The sequence below is a fragment of the Podarcis tiliguerta genome (genome assembly GCF_965153285.1).
Source record: "Podarcis tiliguerta genome assembly, chromosome: 9".
Taxonomy (NCBI): domain Eukaryota; kingdom Metazoa; phylum Chordata; class Lepidosauria; order Squamata; family Lacertidae; genus Podarcis; species Podarcis tiliguerta.
In genome coordinates, this window is record NC_139542.1 from 2,658,033 (window position 1) to 2,675,801 (window position 17,769).

General features: G+C 46.9%; 1 protein-coding gene across 1 annotated transcript; it reads left to right on the top strand.

Annotated features, from left to right (window-relative positions):
• The first annotated feature begins 11,713 nt into the window (after window positions 1–11,713).
• AP5S1 (adaptor related protein complex 5 subunit sigma 1) lies at window positions 11,714–17,662 on the top strand. Its single transcript, XM_083398817.1, has 3 exons — window positions 11,714–11,810; window positions 13,744–13,932; window positions 15,979–17,662. The coding sequence occupies exons 2-3, from the start codon at window positions 13,760–13,762 to the stop codon at window positions 16,403–16,405; spliced, it is 600 nt and encodes a 199-aa protein (XP_083254943.1). The 5' UTR covers window positions 11,714–11,810; window positions 13,744–13,759; the 3' UTR covers window positions 16,406–17,662.
• Window positions 17,663–17,769: the final 107 nt, after the last annotated feature.

A 17,769-nucleotide genomic window follows, 5' to 3' on the forward strand; every position in this document is an offset into this window, starting at 1 on the left:
GAAGGTGAACGGCGTTTCCGTGTGCGGCTCTGGCTCGCCAGAGCAGCGATGTCACACTGGCCACGTGACCCGGAAGTGTCCGTGGACAGCGCTGGCCCCCGGCCTCTTGAGTGAGATGGGCACACAACCCTAGAGTCTGTCAAGACTGGCTCGTACGGGCAGGGGTACCTTTACCTTTATTTCAACATGAGTAAGAAAATGAGAGTACCTCTAAAACATTTTTCTAGGGGATAAAAAGCACTGCACAGGGACATCAATTTATTTTTATTTTTTGCACCAGCCTTCCCAAAAGTCTGCTCTGCCCAGAAATTGCCGTTCTTTTGGTATTTCGCCACAGCGTTGGGTTTCTTTGCTGTCCTGGTTTCTTAATACTCTCAAGGGCTGTTTGCACTGCCCACATTGCTTAGAGTAGACCATGTGGATTTATGTAGGACGGTCTCCTTCCACATCTCCCAAGGCACTTGGCTTTGGAGCTGTGCCCTCTTACCTACTTTTGCTACTGCCATGTTCAATTCATATGCCACCCCCACAAAAAAATAGCTGCCAGGGATAGGATGACTCTGTGGGGGTGCCCCTCAAAGCTGTAGAAACACACACACACAAAACCAATATTGTTCGGTCTGTGCAGGTGGGATCCTAGCTTTCCTCCTAGAAATGATAAAAACTTCCATGAGGATTGGGAGCCGTGGTATCAATGGGATTTGAAATCTTCTAAGGCGGCTCTCTGCAAATAACATATCTTTAGTCCAGTTCTGCGACCACAGAGACATGAATGAGGCTTGCCAGCTTCAAATCAGCTTGGAGTAGTGATTATGTTTTGCCTTGATTGAATCTATAAATGTGGGAATGTGGGTTTCAAGAGCAAATCTTGCGCATGTTTACTTGCCCTGTGGAACTCCCTCCCACCAGATGTCAAAGAGAACAACAACTACCAGACTTTTAGAAGACATCTGAAGGCAGCCCTCTTTAGGGAAGCTTCTAATGTTTGATGCATTACTGTATTTGAATACTTTGTTGGAAGTCGCCCAGAGTGGCTGGGGAGGCCTGGGCAGATGGGTGGGGTATAAATAATGAATTATTATTATTATTATTATCAAGCCCAGTGGAGCTTTCTCGCATGTTAAATGCACAGGCTAGCAAGCCGTAAACCACCTGAAATGCAAACTTGGCTTAGCTGGAGACTTTATTCAGTCAAAATACAGAAGAATAGCTTGCAGACGCTAGCCTATCCAAAGGCAGTGTGGTGCAGTGGTTAGAGTGTGGCACTAGGGCCTAGGGGATGAGGGTTCGAATCCCCATGAAGCTCACTGAGTGATCTCGGGCCGATCCACTGTCTCTCGGCTGCTCCGTCCACACAGGGTTTTTGTGGGAGACAACAATACCCATAGCTTGGGGGGGGGGGGGAGTGAGCTATGAAGACAATAAACAAGCCCCACTGAATTTGTGATGGTTAGAAAAGGCGCTGTTGTTTTCCAAACAGCCTTCAAAATAAACTGCATTGGCAGCAGATCCCAACTGGCAGCTCTCGGTTAACTTTTTAAACTTTAAAAGCAGGAATTAAACGGCCTCTTTGTGTCACGTTGCTACTGCTGGCCTCCTTGGCACGCGCTTCCCTAACCTACAATCGACGGCTGCCAAAACGGGCAGAGGTTCACGTGGCTCACGTTTTTGGGAAGCGAAATGCCTCTACCCACCCAGAGCAGAACCGCGTGCTGCTATATCCACAGCAGTTCAAAAAACCAAACCCTTCGCTTGCGCGATTCGCTGGCAACATTTGGGGGGAAATCTGACGTGAGCTCTGCAAAAGTTGGGAAGCCGTCCCAACACATGCCTTGGAAGGGAGCCTTGGTCGCGTCAACGTTGAAAGTTTAAAATAAACCCTGGCAAGGCTGTGGAACTCCTCTCTCACTGCTCTAGCTAGCACAGCCTTCCCCAAAGCCTGTCAGAATGAAATTGCTTGCCCAGGTGTAAACCTCGTAGCTTAAGTCTGTCTGGAATAAGGCCTCGCTGTAGAAGGTTAAGGGCTGTATCCATTGCTCCTCTCGCGTGAACCGTAGAATAGCGCATTTGGAAGGGACCCCAAAGGACATCTAGTCTAACCCCCCAGCAACGCAGGAACCGCAACTGGAGAATCACTAACAGAGGGCCCCCCAAACTGCTGCATGAGGCCCCTGGAAAGTTCTCCAGAAGGAAACTGGTCCTCAGACTGAGAAAAGTCTCCTGCCCTGGCTCTGCCATTAGATGGAATGAAGTAGCTGACTTGGGGTATCAGGAGAAAGCAAATTGCTCATTATTTAATGTAAGGTAAAGGGACCCCTGACCATTAGGTCCAGTCGTGGCCGACTCTGGGGTCGCGGCGCTCATCTCGCTTTACTGGCAGAGGGAGCCGGCGTACAGCTTCCAGGTCATGTGGCCAGCATGACTAAGCCGGGCAACTCTGGGGTTGCGGAGCTCATCTCGCTTTACTGGCCGAAGGTGCCAGCGTACAGCTTCCGGGTCATGTGGCCAGCATGACTAAGCCGCTTCTGGCGAACCAGAGCAGCGCATGGAAACGCCGTTTACGTTCCCACCGGAGTGGTACCTATTTATCTACTTGCACTTTGACGTGCTTTCGAACTGCTAGGTTGGCAGGAGCAGGGACCGAGCAACGGGAGCTCACCCCGTCTTGGGGATTCGAACTGCCGACCTTCTGACCGGCAAGTCCTAGGCTCTGTGGTTTAACCCACAGCGCCACCCACATCCCTTTATTATTTAATGTACTGCTGCTGTATTTTTCCTTTTTTTTTGCTTGGCCTCAGGCACCAAAATAACCTGAGTGGCCTTGGGCACCTTGACTGCTGGAGGGTGGAGATGCTGATGGCTTCTCTGCCTCAGGCCACCAAATGTCTCGGGCGCCCGCTCTGGTTTTGAAAGCCGACACCTTTTGGACACACCTGGTGCATGTGTCAGGATCCTGCCAGGCTTCTTCTGCTTAAAAATGTTAGATTGGTCCCTGTACCTAAATCGAGGAGGCCTTAAGCAAGGGTTTCACTCACCGCTTTCGTCTGGCTTAAATTCTGTCGCGCCTTTGCGAACCTGCACCATTTGCAAAGAAAATAAAAACGCAAAAAGAGTCATGTGCGATCTGACCGCCTCCCAAGCTGGCGCCCTCCTGGCATGTGTTGCAGAAGGGCAAAACACTTGGAGGGCGCCCCAGGTGACAATGGGCAAACTTGTGCAACCTCTGAATGAGTAAGCTGCTTCTTTGACTGTTTGCATTTTAACACAAGAGATGCTTTGCCATTCATGAAAGGGAGGGCTATGCCTGGAATGCAGGCGTGTCTGGAGCTACGAACACAGAAGGGTGTGGGGCCTTCTGGGCTTAAATGGAGGCCCCACCACTGACTTCGCCCCACTGGTTTGGAATCACTTGCATGTGTGGTCTATGCCCTGCCCAAGCCAAATGGGTAGGTATATGAGCCTGTCTCAGCAGACATTTCCACATCACATGCAAAGAAATCATTGTTTCCCCTCCACCTGAAATGGTTTGATTTGGAAATGGAAGTCTGGTCACAGACTGAGGTTGAATCCTGACAAGACAGAAGTACTGTTTTGAGGGGGACAGGGGGCCGGTGGGTGTGGAGGACTCCCTGGTCCTGAATGGGGCAACTGTGCCCCTGAAGGACCAGGTGTGCGGCCTGGGAGTCATTTTGGACTCACAGCTGTCCATGGAGGCGCAGGTCAATTCTGTGTCCAGGGCAGCTGTCTCCCAGCTCCATCTGGTACACAGGATGAGACCCTTCCTGCCTGCGGACTGTCTCACCAGAGTGGGGCATGCTCTGGTTATCTCCCGCTTGGACTACTGCCATGCGCTTTCCGTGGGGCTACCTTTGAAGGAAATTACATCTAATCCAGAATGCAGCGGCTAGACTGGTGACTGGGAGCAGCCGCCGGGACCACATAACACCTCCTAAAAGACCTACATTGGCTCCCAGGACATTTCCAAGCACAATTCAAAGTGTTGGTGCTGACCTTTAAAGCCCTAAACGGCCTTGGCCCAGTATACCTGAAGGAGCGTCTCCAACCCCATTGCTCAGCCCGGACACTGAGGTCCAGCTCCAAGGGTCTTCTGGCGGTTCCCTCCCTGCGAGAAGCCAAGTTACAGGGAACCAGGCAGAGGGCCTTCTCGGTAGTGGCACCTGCCCTGTGGAATGCTCCCCCACCAGATGTCAAGGAAATAAACAACTATGTGACTTTGAGAAGACATCTGAAGGCAGCCCTGTTTAGGGAAGTTTTTAATGTCTGATGTTTTATTGTATTTTAAAATTTTGTAGGAAGCCGCCCAGAGTGGCTGGGGAAGCCTAGCTAGATGGGCGGGGTATAAATAATAAATTATTATTATGATGAATATGTGGGTGTGTGACTGAATAGGGCCTTAGAGATCAGACGTGGGGCAGAGAAATGTAGCCAGACAACTTGTGCTTTCACCTGAAGGTAACAGGTGAGGGATACCTAGGAAGCTGCCTTATACAGAGTGACACTATTGGTCCACCTTGCTGTCTTGTCTACACGGGCTGGCAGCAGCTCTGCAAGATTTCAGGGACGCTTTCTCAGCTCTGCCTGCAGGTGTAGGACCTTCTGCCTGTTCCCACTGGAGAGAATCTGTGATGGGAGAAGCTGGACCTGTTGAACAGATTCTCATGCCATAGTTAAGGCATTTGGTCCCCATCTTAAAGAAGAAGGAGATAACAGCAGTGTGATTCCGGGGGTACTTAGGGTTCATGGTGTAAAACCATAGTATTAATTCTATTCATGTGTAAGTGTTTTTAGCTTTTATTATTTTATTTGTAAGCTGCCTTGAGTCCCTGTTAGGGCAAAAGACAGGACATAAAAATAACAACAAGCCTGGATAGCTCAGCAGGATTGCACATGGCATTGATAACACCAAGGTTGCAGGTTCGGTCCCCATATGGGACAGCTGCGTATTCCTGCATTGCAGGGGGTTGGACTAGATGGCCCTCAGGGTCCCTTCCAACTGTATGATTCTACAACTGTTAGTACACAAGCCTTTAGCAACGGGACCAGTTTACCTGTGAGATCGCCTTACCCCAGATACGACCTCTTGGCAGCTTTGATCATCAGAACAGGAACTGTTACAGGTGTCACCTAATACCTGTTCCACGTTGGTAAGAACTCGACTGTTGAGTGTGGCAGGGCCTACACTTTGGAACTCCTTGCCACTTGAGATCAGGCAGGCTCCTTCACCACACCCTTGAAAACATTTTTATTTACACAAACCCAGGGTTCCCCCCCCCCAGCCAGAGCTCAGCTCCAGCACCTCTCAGGTAGGTGCCTTGGCCATTCTAAGAGGGCAGAAGGTCATGGTGAGCTCTGGCACCTCTTTTTCTAGGAAAATAGCACTGGGCAACCTAACCCAGTGGGCTAGAATGCTGGTGTGTGTCTTAGTTTATGGCTGGTTTTTAATCTTTTGGGTTTTTTTAAACAAATAACTGCGTTGTAGTAAACTGCTTTGCGGTTTGTTTGCTTTTGACAATCAAGTGGCGTATACATTTTAGGAAATAATAAATGTATGTGCTTGCGATCTGTCTGTCTATATACAGTGGTACCTTGGGTTACATATGCTTCAGGTTACATACTCCACTAACCCAGAAATATTACCTCGGGTTAAGAACTTTGCTTCAGGATGAGAACAGAAATCGTGATCCGGCGGCACAGCGGCAGCAGGAGGCCCCCATTAGCTAAAGTGGTGCTTCAGGTTAAAAACAGTTTCAGGTTAAGAACGGACCTCCAGAATGAATTAAGTACTTAACCCAAGGTGCCACTGTATATACATATGCACAAAACACCAATGAGAAGTATACAAAAACCAACAACCCCAGCGACAACCATGGCCGTACATAACAAGGATGTTGCTTGAAGCAGGGGGATGTTTGGGTTTAAATAATGGCTCTTTTTGGGAGGGCAGAGAGGCACGTGTGAGGCTGAGGGAAACCCTCTCACGTGGCCCTGCAATGTGAATTTGGCTGGCTTTTGCAGAACTGAGGAGGGCAGGCTTTCCTGCTCAGCTTTAGATCTTGGGCTTCCGGACTCTGTGCCAAGTCTTCCCAGAATTGTGAATCACTGTTATGCTAAGCCACCGCACTCGGTCTTCAAACCTTGCACATGGGACCTTCCTTCATGTGACTGGAGAGAGGCCCTTTCCCTCTGTCCCATGCTGGAGAACAGGACCCCCTCCGCCTTCTAAAATCACAAATCCCAACCTGCAAAGGCTTCGGATCTCTCTGTCCCGTGGTTGGTATTCCCCCCCCCCCCCGGCCACTTGGCACGATTTTATTTCACGACAGGTTAAGAGGTGTGTGGCAGAGGAGTCGCAATGGTTTGGGTTATGTAATTTAACTGGAGTCAAATTTATTGCAGTGGAGAGAACAGTTCATAATTCATTTGCAAACACACACAGGGACGAACTTGAGAAATACTGTTTCTGAACTTCTTGTTGCTTGGCCGTGCTTTCTCCTGAGGCCTGCAAAGAAAAGAAAATGTTTACTATTCACTTTTTGCCGAGGAGCAAACCACCCCCGGTCCTTCCTAGGATTTCAAGAACACTGGGAAAGAACACTGCCCTCAAATAATGGAGAATTCTAAATTGGGAAAGCCTGCGGAGGGAATAAAACTTCAGTGAAGGAATGGCAACAGGGAAGGCTGATGGGAACTTGTAAGGCAGTGTTTAATAATAGTAATAATAATAGTAATAATAATAATAATAATTTATTATTTATAACCTGCCCATCTGGCTGAGTTTCCCCAGCCACTCTGGGTGTCTCCCAATCGAGTGTTAGAAACAATACATTAAATATTAGAAACTTCCCTAAATGGGGCTGCCTTCAGATGTCTTTTAAAGATAAGATAGCTGCTTATTTCCTTGACATCTGAAGGGAGGGTGTTCCACAGGGCGGGTGCCACTACCAAGAAGGCCCTCTGCCTGGTTCCCTGTAAACTCACTTCTCGCAGCAAGGGAACCACCAGAAGGCCCTCGGCGCTGGACCTCAGTGTCTGGGCTGGATGATGGGGGTAGAGATGCTCCTTCAGGTCTACTGGACCGAGGCCGCTTAGGGCTTTAAAGGTCAGCACCAACACTTTGAATTGTGCTTGGAAACATACTGGGAGCCAATATAGGTCTTTCGGGATCAGTGTTATGTGGTCCCGGCGGCTGCTCCCAGTCACCAGTTTAGCTGCCACATTCTGGATCAATTGCAGTTTCTGGGTCACCTTCAAAGGTAGCCCCACATAGAGCGCATGGCAGTAGACCAAGCGGAGATAGCCAGAGCATGCACCACTCTGGCGAGACAGTCGGTGGGCAGGAAGGGTCTCAGCCTGCGTACCAGATGGAGCTGAGAGACAGCTGCCCTGGACACAGAATTGACCTGTGCCTCCATGGACAGCTTTGAGTCCAGAATGACTCCCAGGCTGCGCACCTGGTCCTTCAGGGGCACAGTGACCCCATTCAGGACCAGGGAATCCTCCACACCAGCCCGCCCCCCATCCGCCCAAAACATCTTCTTGATGTGACATCTGAAGCATGTGTGTGTCTGTGTAGGTGGGAAACTGATCAAAAATTTTGAGTGGAATTTGTTCCTTAAGATGGGTACTGGAGGGAACCTCTTCTGATAAACCAGCCTAGCATTGGCCCTCATCTCTCGCCGTCTTCCCGTTTTGCAGGACACCTTGACTCTGCAGCCGAAATGTTGCCTTCCCCTCTCCAGCTCCTCCCGGCTTGCCTGCGATATTTTGGGAAATAAAGAAAGAGCAACTCTCGCCCTCCTCCCTCGATAATTAAGTGCATTTCACCTCCCCTTTTGCACCACACGGTGGTTCTCCCTCACAACAACCTTGCGAGGTAGACTCTGCCAGGAGATGCTAGGCAGCCCAGGGTCAAGCAAAGCAGCTTCATGCATTAGTGGGGATTGGAACCCAGGCTCCCAGTCCAAGACTCTAACCACTATACCATGCTGTCCCCCCCCACGCCTGAGGACTTTCTCATAGTGGCCAAGGATGCATAACTGCTGACCCCTTGAGAAAACCAAAGTCCTCTTTTGCATGGTCCTTTAAAGAAGTCTCTCTGGAAACTGCCAGGAGTTAGCTGAGAAGCACAAGAAGGGTTAAGAAGCTGCACCCTCCCTGGTTTGGCTCCCTAATCTGAAGGGGAGGAGCTGGACTTGGGAGTCTTGGCCCCCAGGCAAGGAGAAGCGTGGGAAGCGAACTGAGGGAGTGTCTGAAAATTCGTAACCTCCACTAAAGTTCTCCTAAAGGCACAACTTTCAAGCCTGGTCTTGCTTTTCTGCGTTGAGCCTCCTTTTGCAGCGACACACACACACACACACACACACACACAGGCATTTATTTGGGAGGGAAACTTTGACAGCAGGCAAATGGAAAGGAAGGTCACCTTCTAAAACTGCTCCTGTGCTCTTAGGGGAATGAGTTCAAAGAACCCTTGCAATTTCCTCTTCTCCGCTGCTTTGATTTTTGCAGCCTTTCAGAACATGGTGGTGCAAAACAGGCAGGCTTCCATCATAGCATAGGAGATTCAGGGGATATATTATTATTATTACTATTACTAAGAAAAAGTTGCTTTTGTGTGTGTGCAAAAGCACTCACTTATTTTTGCTGCTGCATCATCACACTGTTGACTCATGTTAAGATGGGCCCCCTTTGGCCTGATCCAGCTACACGTTTCTCAGTGTAGAGTAGGCCCATTGAAATTAATGGGTATGACAAGCTTTGGGCCTCCAATTTCAGCAGGTCTACTTTGAATAGAATTTAGCTGGAATTCAAACAGCAGTTGAATATGAACTAAAGCTTGAAGCTTTTATAGAAGCATAGTATTCTGGGATGCTTAAGGCCTGAGTTATCATGTTTTCTTATTTTTGACAGTTGCTAAATCAGTTATGGCAAACCATAGAATTGTAGAGTCCCCAAGGGCCATCTAATCAACACAACATACTAAATTACCTGAATACATAAGATTAAGAGATGGAAGGCAACTAAAACCCAAATTTGAAACCAAGTGTGGGTATACTACGAATTTTAATTGTTTGATATGAATTTAGTGGATTGCAATGAATGTATTTTGCTTCTCTCTTTTCTACGTTTTTGGCATTGTTGGCTCTCCATTTGAAGTTTCAAATCATGCTGGATTTTAGACTGTGCAAAACAACAACAAACCTCTGGTTACGTGAAACATATTCAATAAAAACATGTAACTGGCTGTATGTTTGAAAAAATAATATATACTATTCATTGTATTGAATTGTAGATTTCAACAGAAATAGCTCATAAAGTTCAACGGAAAAAGTAGAAGACCCAGTGGATCAGTTCATTCTCTAATCAGTTTATGCATAAGGTCCATGCATGTGAAAGTGTCTATTCCACCTGTCTGTTCATAAAGTCCAACAATCCACACGAAAGGTTGTTGCAGTTCCACAGAACCCTTTCACAGAGTCTAAGACAAGGATTTCCGGAATATTAGCCTTGTTTCGCTGTCTTGGGCTTCATCAGTAGTACAAACGCATATATGAGATCACAGGACAGTGGATCTTATAACATAGTAGAAGGGTCTTCTACTTTTTTCGTTGAACTTTAGGAGTTATTTCTGAAGAAATCTACAATTCAATACAATGAATAGTATATATTATTCGTTCAAACGTACAGCCGGTTACGTCTTGTGCGTTTATTGGATTTAAGACTGTGGCAGATTGAAAACCCAGGCTTGGAGCTCCCCCTGCTGGCTGACAACTGACAATGTTGTTCTGCCCTTTTGCAAATAGGGTCACATCCACACCAAAGCTTTAAAGCACATGGTTTCTACCCAAAAGATGCTGGGAACTGTAGTTTGCTAAGGGTGCTAGGAATTGTGGCTCTCTGAAGGGCAGACTGCAGTTCCCAGGCCTCTTTGGGAGAAGCTATGTAAATCACCTTGCCCTGGTTTTCCCAGTAGTGATGGATGGAAGTGAGAGCTGGACCATCAAGAAGGCTGATCACCAAAGAATTGATGCTTTTGAATTCTGGGGCTGGAGGAGAGTCTTGAGAGTCCCATGGACTGCAAGAAGATCCAACCTCTCCATTCTGAAGGAAATCAGCCCTGAGTGCTCACTGGAAGGACAGATCGTGAAGCTGAGGCTCCAATACTTTGGCCACCTCATGAGAAGAGAAGACTCCCTGGAAAAGACCCTGATGTTGGGAAAGATGGAGGGCACAAGGAGAAGGGGACGACAGAGGACGAGATGGTGGGACAGTGTTCTCGAAGCTACCAGCATGAGTCTGACCAAACTGCGGGAAACAGTGGAAGACAGGAGTGCCTGTTGTGCTCTGGCCCATGGGGTTACGAAGAGTCGGACATGACTAAACGACTAAACAACAACAAAGAGTTGGAAGGGACCCTGAGGGTCATCTAGGCCAACCCCCTGCGATGCAGGAATCTCAACACACGGTCTCCCATCCACTTTGAAACCATACAGAACCCTGCTTAGCTTTGCAAATGTGTTAGCAGTTTTATTGCTGGGTGCTGGGGGTCATTTAGATATCACAAACAAGTTGTTGGCAGCAGACCTTTTTTTAAAAAAATTATTTATCAGATCCCCCCCTTCCCGGCAGATAAATTTTGATTAGCAGGAGAGAGAGGGAAAGGCTGGGATTTGGATGATTCTGAGCCATCTGGGTCAGGGGAGGGTCTCCTGCTGCTCTTGCAAACCTATTCCCCTGCAGGAATTCATTTTGGGGAGGAATTTCCTTAAAAATGCATCCAAAATGTTTAGGGAAGTTTTTAATATTTAATGCTGTATTGTTTTTAACACTTGATTGGAAGCCGCCCAGAGTGGCCTGGGAAACTCAGCCAGATGGGCAGGGTATAAATAATAATAATATATTATATTATTATTATTATTATTATTATTATTATTATTATTATTATTATCTATTTATTATTATTATTATTATTATCATCATCATCATCATCATCATCATCATCGATTATTATTATTATTATTATTATTATTATTATTATTATTATTATTATTATTATTATTATTATTATTATTATTATTATTATTATTAAAACCCACCCAAAGCTTTGAAAAGGAAAAGATCAAAGGCAGGCATAGGCAAAATGGGCCATTCAGCTGTTTTGGGACTACAATTCCCATCATCCCTGACCACTGGTCCTGTTAGATGGGGATGATGGGAGTTGTAGTCCCAAAACAGCTGAATGGCCCATTTTGCCTATACCTGATCAAAGGGCTCAAACCGATCAAAGGGGCAGAGCGCTTCAAAATCCAGCCTAGTTTTGCATTCTGAAGGACTAGCCAATCGTTGGAGGGCGCAGCCTTGTCTATCAGAACCGCGGTCCAATCAGCGCCTGCTCCCTCTGGGACGCTCCCCCCCACCTCCCGCCCCAAAGCCTCCCCTTTTCTCCTATTGGTCGAGTGCCTGCCACTCGCACTTGGGAAACGCCCACCGCTCTATGAACTGGGAAATTCTGAAGCCGCGCCTCCTTTAGCCAATCATAGTGAGAATAACAGGCAGACGCATGCGCATGGGGCGAAAGGAAGCGGCCGGGCGGCCGGCTTTGTGCCACGAAACTACATCTCCCAGAGTGCATAGCGGAACGTTCCAGCAGGCATTTGCGCCCACTTTTAACCGGCATGCTGGGAAATGTAGTTTCCCCGATTCCTCCCCTTGGAAGCAGCTGCTTTGCAGCTTCGCCTTCGCTTCTCGGAGGGTCCGGGAGCCTCTGGCCGCTGCCGCCGGGAAGACGGGTCAGTGGGGGCGTAGAGGGGGTCTTCGGGGGGGGGGCCCTGGCAATGCTCCAGTGGCAGAAGGTTCCGCGGGCGGCTCTTCGCAGGAGAGGCAGTGCCGCTCAGTGGTTAGAGCTGAGAGGGAGAGGGGTCGCCTCTGCACCTTCCATTTCACAGTGTTGCTGCTGTGGGGATCAGATCTAGTTCTGCAGTGCCTGTCAGTGGATATTTAGCCAACGTTGCTGCAACAAACGTCCCGGTTCAGAGTCAAATTCATGGAGCATAGGGCTGTGACTGGAATCATAGAGTTGGAAGGAGCCCGAGGGTCATCTAGTCCAACCCCCTGCCATGCAGAAATCTTTTCCCCCAACGAGGGACGCGAACCCACAACCCAGAGATGAAGAGTTCCACCCACTGAGCTATCCTGTTTTCTCTCCCGCCCTGTGCTGCGCCCAGCCTCCCGCCATGGTCCACCCTTCTTCACCCAAAATTGAATTACTAGAAAGCAGAGGTAGAACACGATCCAGAATGTATGATTTGCTGTTAGAATGGTTTACGAGAGATGAGGAAGTGAAAGAAGCTATGATAAAATGGGCTGTAGATTTTGGGCATAACATTGAATTGGATGCATGGATAAAATTGTGGAATTGTGAAATTTACAGCATATACGGCTCTGAAAGAAAATTGAATGAAAATGATCTATAGATGGCATTTGTTGCCGGCAAAGTTGGCAAAAATGTATAGGACGAGGGATAAAAAATGTTGGAAGTGTGAAGAGGAGGATGGGGAATATTATCATATGTGGTGGATGTGTGATAAAGTGAAGAAATTTTGGGAGTCGATTTATAATGAACTTAAGGAAATATTAAAATATACCTTTCCCCAAAAGCCAGAGGCTTTTTTGCTTGGTCTGATGGGAAAGGCGATCAAGATAAAAGATCAAAGGTTATTCATGTAAGCCACAGATGCGGCAAAGACTTTGCTGGCCCCAAATTGGATATCACAAGAAGTTCCTACTATTGCGGAGTGGCAGTCGAAAATGAGAGACTATGCAGAGCTAGCCAAACTGACCGGAAGGATTCAGGATTCAGGATCAGGACGATCAGAGATTCCAGGACAATTGGAGTAAATTTGTTGAATATTGGAAGGACAGTTGTAAAAATTTAAAAACACTAGCAGGATTGAAGTGACTTCTACAACGTAAAATAGGTAAGATGTGAAATTGTAAAATATGCGAATGGACCTGATAAAGGATATCAACTGAAGGGAGGGAGGGAAGTCACGAACTCGGCAGAGCAAAAAGTCTATATGTTGAAGAATGCATGGTGGTGGTTGTTGAGTCGTTTAGTCGTGTCCGACTCTTCGTGACCCCCTGGACCAGATCACGCCAGGCACTCCTGTCTTCCACTGTCTCCCGCAGTTTGGTCAAACTCATGCTGGTAGCTTCAAGAACACTGTCCCACCATCACGTCCTCTGTCGTTCCTTTCTCCTTGTACCCTCCATCTTTCCCAGCATCAGGGTCTTTTCCAGGGGGTCTTCTCTTCTCATGAGGTGGCCAAAGTATTGGAGCCTCAGCTTCAGGATCTGTCCTTCCAGTGAGCACTCAGGGCTGATCTTCCTGCAGTCCATGGGACTCTCAAGAGTCTCCTCCAGCACCAGAATTCAAAAGCACCAATTCTTCGGCCATCAGCCTTCTTGATGGTCCAGCTCTCACTTCCATACATCACTACTGGGAAAACAATAGCTTTAACCATACGGACCTTTGTTGGCAAGGTGATGTCTCTGCTTTTTAAAATGCTGCCTAGGTTTGTCATTGCTTTTCTCCCAAGAAGCAGGCGTCTTTTAATGTATTGGTAAGAAAGCATATGTAAAGAAAACAATAAAAAATTATTGGAAAAAGAGTCTTCTGCTCTACCGACTGAGCTATCCCATGTTCTCTCCCGCCCTGCGCAGCGCCCAGCCTCCTGCCATGGTCCACGCCTTCTTCATCCAGACGTTACGCTGCCGACCCGGGGAAGAGGCCGGCTGCTGCCGAGTGCTCTATTCCAGGGTCTTCGGCCCTGAAGGGTTGGAAGATGCTGGTTCCCAGGATCGCGAGAAGGAGCGGCTGCGCAAGAAGGAGCAGATCCTAGCCGTCGCCAGGTAACACAACTCTCGTTCTGTGCTCTGGAAGTGTGTATGTGATTCTGACCTAACTCAGCCTCCTAGGGGAAAATGTACACCAGGAGGCTTAGTTTGGTCAGAACGGAATATAAACTTCCAGAATTAATGTTAAATACGCCACTTCTGGTGAATGAGCCACCATACAGGGCCATGAAAATTTGTGTCCCGGGCTTTTAAGACTCGTCTACACATGAAGGAATATATTTTTGTATATAACCGCAGCCGCAAAAATACATATGGCAAAATATTGGAAAACAAAAAAGGTACTGCTCCAATCAGGGGCTGCTCCAATCAAAAATTCTATACAGAATGGGAATGCATAGGTGAATACATGAAGAAATATGGTGTTAAAGCAGAACTCTTAATAGGCAATTGTTAAGCGTGAAAGGACAAAAGAAGTAATTCCAATTTATCAGTTTTCATGTTACAGTGGTGCCTCGCAAGACGAAAAGAATCCGTTCCGTGAGTCTCTTCGTCTAGCGGTTTTTTCATCTTGCGAAGCAAGCCCATTAGCGGATTAGCGCTATTAGCGGTTTAGCGGCTATTAAAGGCTTAAGGGATTAGCGGATTAGCTGCTAAAAGGCTATTAGCAGCTTAGCGCCTTAGAAAAAGGGGGTGGGGAGCGGAAAAAAACCCCAGGAATCGCAAGACATTTTCGTCTTGCGAAGCAAGCCCATAGAGAAATTCATCCTGCGAAGCACCTCCAAAACGGAAAACCCTTTCGTCTAGCGGGTTTTCCGTCTTGCGAGGCATTCGTCTTGCGGGGCACCACTGTATTTTGTTTTGTTAAAGCAACTAGAAAAAATATTGTGTTGGGAAGATCTCACACAGGTGAAGGGAAGCAGTGGGGAGGAGGGGAGGGTCAGGTTGAATTTGGGAAATAAAATAATATATGGGACAGCAAAGGATAGAACAGATTCTTATAGAATAGTAATATATTGTAACCAGAATAGAAGTTCAAAAGGGGAAGTAAATGTATTTCTAGTATTTTCAATATTGTAATAGTTATTATTATTTCTTATTGGTAGAAGGCAACGTTAACTTAGACTTCTTTGTTTTGCTGTCTGTATAATTTTCTTAAGTCAATAAAAACCTCATCTACAAATGCACTATCTGGAACCAAAGGGGCGCATTGGTTGAAGAGCTGTGACTCCCTACCGCAGCTCTCCCACCCCACCATCTAGAGTGGTGCCTTGGTTCTCAAACGCCTTGGTTCCTAAACTCTGAAAACCCAGAAGTAAGCGTTCCAGTTTTTAAACGTTTTTCGGAAGCTGAACGTTTGACGCGGCTGTCGGCTATTGTTTCCGATGCGTCTGCACCAATCAGAAGCTGCGCCTTGGTTTTCGAAAATTTTGGAAGTCAAACGGACTTCCGGAACGGATCAAGTCTGAGGTGGTTTTTTTTGTTATTTTGCGCTTTTGTTTTTGAGGCTTTTTCGGTTCATTTGTTTTTGTGACTGTGTGGAACCCAGTTCAGCTACTGATTGATTGAGTGACTGTGGAAATGGATAAAAGCCCCCCATCCAAACAATGACTATCATCAGTGCAGGAAATATATATTTTTTAATTTTTATCATCTATAATACTGTCTTATTTATTTTATACTACATTATACTACATTGATTATTCCTTTCAGTTTATGGATCAATGGTCTCATTAGATAGTAAAATTCATGTTACGTTGCTGTTTTAGGGGTTCTTTTTAAAAGTCTGGAACGCATTAATCTGTTTTGCATTACTTTCTATGGGAAAGCGCGCCTTGGCTTTGGAACGCTTTGGTTTTGGAACGGACTTCTGGAACGGATTAAGTTTGAGAACCAAGGTACCACTATAGTGGTTTGTTGGTTTCCCACAGTCAGCCACTGTGAGAACAGGATGCTGGGCAAGTGGGCCATTGGCCTGATCCAGCGCTGCTCTTTTTATGCACACCACTTTTCTGCGCCCCTCTCTCTCTCCCCACAAGCTCCTTCATGGAAGGAAAGCTCCCTCCGATAAACTTCAAAACTCTGCTTCTTCTCTATTCACAGGCAAGTGGAGTCAGCCTGCAAACTCCACCAGCAAGCCTCCGGGAAGCCTCAGTCCGAGCACCTAGCCCAGCTCCCGGACGAACCCGTTTCTCTCCAGGATGCCCCGTCGGGGGTCTTCCGCCTCCCCATGGGGGACCCCTTCTCTGAGGACAAGACTGTTCTGTGGCTGGGCATCCAGTGCCTGGGCTTCGCTCTGGTCTGTGACCCCCACGAGAACCTCCTGCTGGCCGAGAGCACCTTGAAGCACCTTGCCAAGACCCTCGTCGACCACCTCAAGCTGCTGAGCTCAGGGAGCGACGTCATCCTCAAGGCCGACAGGACAGAGGTCCTTCTACACAAGTTCCTGCCGCACGGCCAGCTGCTCTTCCTGAACGACCAGTTCGTCCTGGGCCTGGAGAGAGAGGCCAGCGTGGCGCTTGGCAAATGAAAGATCTCCAAAGGGATGGAGGCTTGAACGGCCGTGGGCAGCTGTGGATGGGTCAGCTGGTTTGCTGCATGCTGCGTATGCCAGCCTGGACCTGGCTGCAGCCCCTCCGAGCGCTTGGGACTATGATTCCCATCGTCCACAGCCAGCACTGGACGATGGGATTTGTAGTCCCAAGCACCCAGAGGGGCTGCAGGTGGGTGAAATGTGCTCTGTGCGACAGCAACGGCACACGGCATGATGGAGAAGAAACAGGAGGAAGAAGAGGAGGAGATGGGGCTTCAGAGACTTATTACCGCTTCTCTGCCAAAAAACTCGAGTTCCTTCCCTCCCTTTTTTTATTGGTTTTCACATATTATATTACATTACAATACAGATGTACCAAAACCAACACCATTTCCTCCCCATTACATTTATATTTCCTCCATCATATTATTCTTTTCTACTTTCTCCCACTTCCCTCCGCTCCCACTCAATTTCCTCCACATTATACAATTTACAATAATCTTTGCATTCTACAACCTTCTCAAATCATCTACATATTCTTATTATCTTTCCTTACTAATTTTTCTTCCATCCAGTACTTCACGTTTTAATCTAGGCATATTAGTGTATATTTTTGTGAGCAATATTTTGCCATATATTCATCAAAACATTTCCACTCCTTTTTAAATTTTTGGTTCAACTGATTTCTTATTATAGCAGTTAATTTTGCCAAAATTAAATATTCATTTAGTTTACAAATCCATTCCTCCTTTGTGGGTATAGTTTGTGACTTCCACCTAGCAGCAATCACTATTCTAGCAGCTGTACTTGCATATAGAAAAATTCTTCCTTCCTCCTGTGGAATCTCTTCATCTATCAATCCAAGGAGATATGTCTCTGGTTTCTTTGTTATTGATATTTTCAACATCTTCTTTAGTTCTTCATGTACTACTATCCAAAATTTCTTAATTTCCTCACACCTCCACCACATATGTATTGTTGTTCCTATTTCTCCACCAAATCTCCAACAGAAGTTGGATTTCAATTTATATATCTTTGCCAACTTAACTGGCGTTAAGTACCACCTATAGAACACCTTGACAAAATTTTCTTTAATTGTATATGAGGCAGTAAATTGTACATCCTCTCACCAGAGTTTCTCCCATTGCTCTAGATGGATAGCATGTCCGAGATCCTGAGACCATTTAATCATCGTTTCTTTCGCTTCTTCCTCCATCAATTCCCAGTCCAATAAAAGATTACATGACAAAACTCGAGTTCTGATTTCCCCTCTGCTCCCTTGAAACAGGCCCCGACTGGGGAAATTGTTAGGAGAGTAGCTGTGGTTTTTCAGTGTTCAAAGCATATGGCATAAATCAGGG

What these genes read in the sequence shown, in the direction of transcription:
- AP5S1 (XM_083398817.1), top strand. Translation starts at nt 13,760, where the DNA reads ATGGTCCACGCCTTCTTCATCCAGACGTTACGCTGCCGACCCGGGGAA. An exon ending in CAGATCCTAGCCGTCGCCAG is followed by an intron (nt 13,933 to 15,978) that starts GTAACACAACTC and finishes CTCTATTCACAG; the next exon opens with GCAAGTGGAGTCAGCCTGCA.